The sequence below is a fragment of the Gordionus sp. m RMFG-2023 genome, chromosome 1 (assembly GCF_954871325.1).
Source record: "Gordionus sp. m RMFG-2023 chromosome 1, tfGorSpeb1-WG-v2, whole genome shotgun sequence".
NCBI lineage: Eukaryota > Metazoa > Nematomorpha > Gordioida > Chordodea > Parachordodidae > Gordionus > Gordionus sp. m RMFG-2023.
Window position 1 is genome coordinate 35,917,903 of NC_088775.1, and position 4,660 is coordinate 35,922,562.

General features: G+C 28.4%; 1 protein-coding gene across 4 annotated transcripts; it reads left to right on the plus strand.

Moving 5' to 3' along the window:
* Positions 1-239: 239 nt before the first annotated feature.
* LOC135926258 (leukocyte elastase inhibitor-like) lies at positions 240-3,586 on the plus strand. Of its 4 annotated transcripts, none has more exons than XR_010571826.1 (5): positions 240-390; positions 463-1,432; positions 1,827-1,992; positions 2,659-2,778; positions 3,077-3,217. XR_010571826.1 is itself a non-coding variant. In XM_065462071.1 (5 exons), the coding sequence occupies exons 1-5, from the start codon at positions 324-326 to the stop codon at positions 3,238-3,240; spliced, it is 1,509 nt and encodes a 502-aa protein (XP_065318143.1). In that variant the 5' UTR covers positions 240-323; the 3' UTR covers positions 3,241-3,586. The 4 variants fall into 4 exon arrangements, 3 of the variants coding, with proteins under 3 accessions (XP_065318143.1, XP_065318137.1, XP_065318150.1); XM_065462071.1 differs by having other exon boundaries at positions 1,827-2,014; positions 3,077-3,586; XM_065462065.1 differs by having other exon boundaries at positions 1,827-2,050; positions 3,077-3,585.
* Positions 3,587-4,660: the final 1,074 nt, after the last annotated feature.

Genomic DNA, 4,660 nt, shown 5'->3' on the forward strand with positions numbered 1-4,660 from the left:
TTAATTTAAAATTTATACATTTTTATTTTTTTAATATTATTAATCCCTTTAAAAAACGATATCTCACAGGCAAAGACTTTAAAAAAAAAATCATTTAAAATAAATAACGAACATTTTTATGGAAGGCCAGTTTTCGTTTTTAAATAGGATATTTATTTACTACTTAAAACAAATCAATAATAACATTGATATAATTGTCATTAAAATAAAAATATATTGATTGATTTTTTTCCTTTTTATAAAAACATTTCTCAAATACGCTTGTTAGTAATATAATTTTATTTCCATGATTCAATTCTAATTCTAATAACAATATTCAAACCATGACGATGCATAAATTTGGAAAATTCTCTTTTTCTATATTTTGGACATTAATAAAACTATTGATCGGTAAATAACAAACTAATTATTTTTACTATACATTGTAATTTATTTAGAATACATATAACTGAATTTTTTTAGTGCTTTGTATTGTCAATGTGGTCACTGGTCGTCTTAAAAATAAGTCTATTAAAGTTACGCGCATGTCCTCTACTGTTTTGACTACAGCAGCCAAAACAATCGAACAGAGTACAGTTACAACAACCACAGACCCACCTTCAACTTTTTACCCCGACATAACTCCCTCCCCAGTTCCCACAATTTTCACTCGCGCCAACTCTTTTGCCGCCAAAATTAACGCCTTTGCGCTTAATATTCTATCGACGCTCGTGCATTCTACATCCGTTACTGAAGTTACCAACGAAATTGACGGCGTCCATTCAACACCCTCTTTATCAAACTACTCCACATCAAATGTTTTCCCAAATGGCGCTACATTCAAATCTGGGCTTGTCGTTCAATCTAATTTAGCATTCTCTCCCACTAGCTTGGCTACTGTCCTGATTATGATTTATTTAGGCAGTGGGGGTACCACTAGCACTGAGATAACACGCTTGCTAGGGCTTTCTAGGTTCAGTCGCAAGGATTTTGACGGCTTCCCAGTGTTTCTTTCGGGTCTTAACACTATTCGTTCTCTCGGGAATGTGGTATTGAACGCTCAAAGACTGGTTGTTCAATCCAACATTATCGATGATGGAGTCCACTTTGAAGTAAATCCATTTTACTTGAGTTCCCTAAAACAAAATTATAAGGCCGACCTAACGAGAGCCAATTTTGTAAACGATTCTGTCAAAGTGGCCCGCGAAATCAACGAATGGGTTGCAAACATGACTCAGGGTCATATTAGTGAAATATTGAGAGCGGAATCACTACATTCTTTTACACGAATGCTCATTCTTGACATTACTTATTTTCATGGTGAATGGGAGAAAGCGTTCGATGGTTCAAGCACTAGCTTAGAAAAATTTTACGTACATGCTAACAAGACTATCGAAGTTAGTATGATGAAGCGCAAAGGTAAATACAAGTCGGGGTACCTGCAGAGCATTAGGTAATTATTAGGAAAGGAAATGTAAGAAAATATTTGAATTGGCAAGGTTATAAAAACAAAGAAATCCCTATCATTTAGTAATAACAAACACAAACAACCGCTTAGCCAAATAAATTAAAATAATCTAAATCAGAATAAAAGTTTATTAGTTAGATAAATGGCCCTATTTCGGCATTTATAAATTATTAACCATATAAGAAAACGATTGGATAATGGCTGGATAAATAGTATAATAGCTGATGACAAAAAATTTATAAAAAAAATACATTTAAATTGCCAAAATAATTTTTCATAGAGAAATAAATTTTTCTTATAGGTAAAAATACCTCATAAACTATTGTATATTAATTAATATAATAGTAAAATTTACTTTCTTTATACGTAAATCCTTAAGCGCTCAATTCTTGGAAATTCCTTTTAAAAACTTTGAACTGAGTTTCTACATAATGCTTCCCGATCATTACAACGGTCAGAACCTGAGCTCCCTGATCGAAAAGCTCGACATTTTTCAACTCAACCTTATGCTTCAAAATATTCCCACTTTTGATACCAGGATAGAGGTCCCAAAATTTTCTATTTCTAGTAATTTAGACATGAAGATTCCATTTAAACGCTTGGGTAGGTCAATATTTTTAATGATGCAATTATATAATATTGGGAACATTTTATCGAATATTTCCTATATCCTGATTTCGTTTTTTCTTAAAATTATTTTACACTTATGGCAAGATTTTATATATATGATTCTCGGCTTAGCCAGAGAGACCATAGAAATATTAGGGCTATTTAAAGGGGCTTCGGAAAACTTAAGGCATAAATGAACATTAAGAGTGATATAAAATCTTATTGTTATGAAACAAATAAAAAAAATATATCATAAAAACGAATTTTAATGGTTTTCAAAATTTATTATAGAACCAAGAATTACTTTATTTTTTAAATTTAAAATGTTTGAAATAGTATAAAGTTTGATGATATAAGGGACTTAGCACCATCGGTAATTTTAATCAATGTAGGGAGTGGAATCAACCCGATTAGTGCAGTTAATTCATGGTTAGATACATATGTATAAATAAATATTAATTGCTTTTTTTGTCAAATTAATAAAATCAGTACCAACGTAAATTTTTATATGCTCTATATATATGACATCACTTGGAACACTTGATACTTTTTTATGTGTCATGAATATAAATTTAAATTATAAATTTGGGATAAACAAATAGGTCTATCAGCTCTCTTTGACTCTGATAAGGCTAATTTGTCAATGATGATAACGAATTCTAGCTCTCCTTTATTTGTATCCGAGTTCAAACATAAAGTTTCTTTTAGTGTGGATGAACGAGGTTTAATTCTTATTTTTAAAAATATTTTAATATATCCGCTTACCAAAAATAATAATTAAGTAATTCTTATATTTTTATAAAATATAATATTATATCCGCTTTCCACAAATAATGATTACAGGATCTAGATAACATTGTTTTTAATAATATATTTTTAATTTTATTAGGCTTTCATTATTATATATTATAATTATACTTCAAAATTTGGACAATCAAATATTTTGATAACTTTAAATTGGTCAACAGAATTTCAATGAATTTTGTACTATATTTTTATGTTTGCTATTTAAAACACAAGGAGCTAAGGGTGCGGCCGTGTCTCAGGCAATAATAGAAGCTCGAAGTTCAATCGAAGATGAGTTTATTGCTAACAGACCTTTTCTTTTCATAGTAGTAGACAATAGAGTATTATCGATCTTATTTTTAGGCATTATAAATACTCCAAATCCGGCCAAGGACTAGAGCCAAGATATATATGATGTGGATTAAAATTTAAATTCTCAAATTTGTGATTTTTAAAAATATATACCATTTTTTAAGGATATATCATTTTTTTAACCATATTTACAATATATTCTTGCTTTAAAAGACATTTTTTTATATAAGTATTTTTTTTAAACACCATTATTACGTGAACCATATAACCATCTGTATAACACGTAAATAATCATGAGTTCATCAAATAACGTAACTTTGTACATTTTTATATTATACAAAATTATTCATGTTTTTTAATTATAATAATATACCATTTTTATTATGACTCTTAATTTGAAAATAAAGATATTTAGGATTTTTAAGGAAAATATTTATTTTTTCAAATATACTAGTAAATATCACGCCATGGTTATGCATGAATTTGGAATATGCTGTGAGAGGGGAAGGGTGATAATTTTTATTTTAAAGAAAATATTCTTGTAATTTGAAAATATTTTATAAGATTTGTTGTAATATGTAAATTTACTTTAAAATAAAATCGAGAAAAAAGAAGTAATATTCAAATCGACTGTTAAACAGAACGAAACGAATTATTATATTATTTGAGTAAAGACGATGTAAATGAATAGGATAGAAAAGTATATATAATCGAGGATATTTTACTTGTTGAAATTTATTATGAATTTGCGAACATAATTTTTAATTTTAATTTTTTTATTTTAGTTATGATTATGTAATTACAATTTAGTTAATTTATTTTTACTATTTATTTGTATTCTCCTTAATTCTCAACTACAACATTTGTTAATGAAACATTATGTTTTATGGGCATATTCAGTCTAAATAACTCTCATAATTTGACAAGTTTCATAAATCTAATAGGACTTATGATCATTTCGAATAATTCAAATTAATGATTTATAAAAATTAAACGTATATAACCTGCGAATTAGAAATTGCCATGAGGGAATGAGCAGCACGAGCTCTATCATACCCTTACCCACGTATCAAATTTATATTTAGCCATCTTTTCCATCAAATATTACATCAGCTAAGGCAGACCCAGTCATGCTTGAAACAAGATTAAATTGAAGGAACATTTCTTTAATAATATTAATTTAGGTTCAATGTATCTGCGCACAATGACATCTGCTCAATGCCTAAAATATTTGGATTGAACTGCCAAATTTGAGAAGCAGGGGACATATTGATTTCATATTAATTTTTTTAGAATGATATTCTTGCAAATATCAATGATATGTTGCATTTTTATTGCTGCTTGAGGCTTTTATGCAGATTCTGTTATGTTTTAAATTTACAAGATCACGAAAATTACCTTCATTATTATTATCATTCAAGCTTCCTAAATCTAAATGACCGCGTAAGGCTAGGTCCTGCAATCCACAATATAGTATGCCCTTAATAGTTAATTTTTTTTTACATC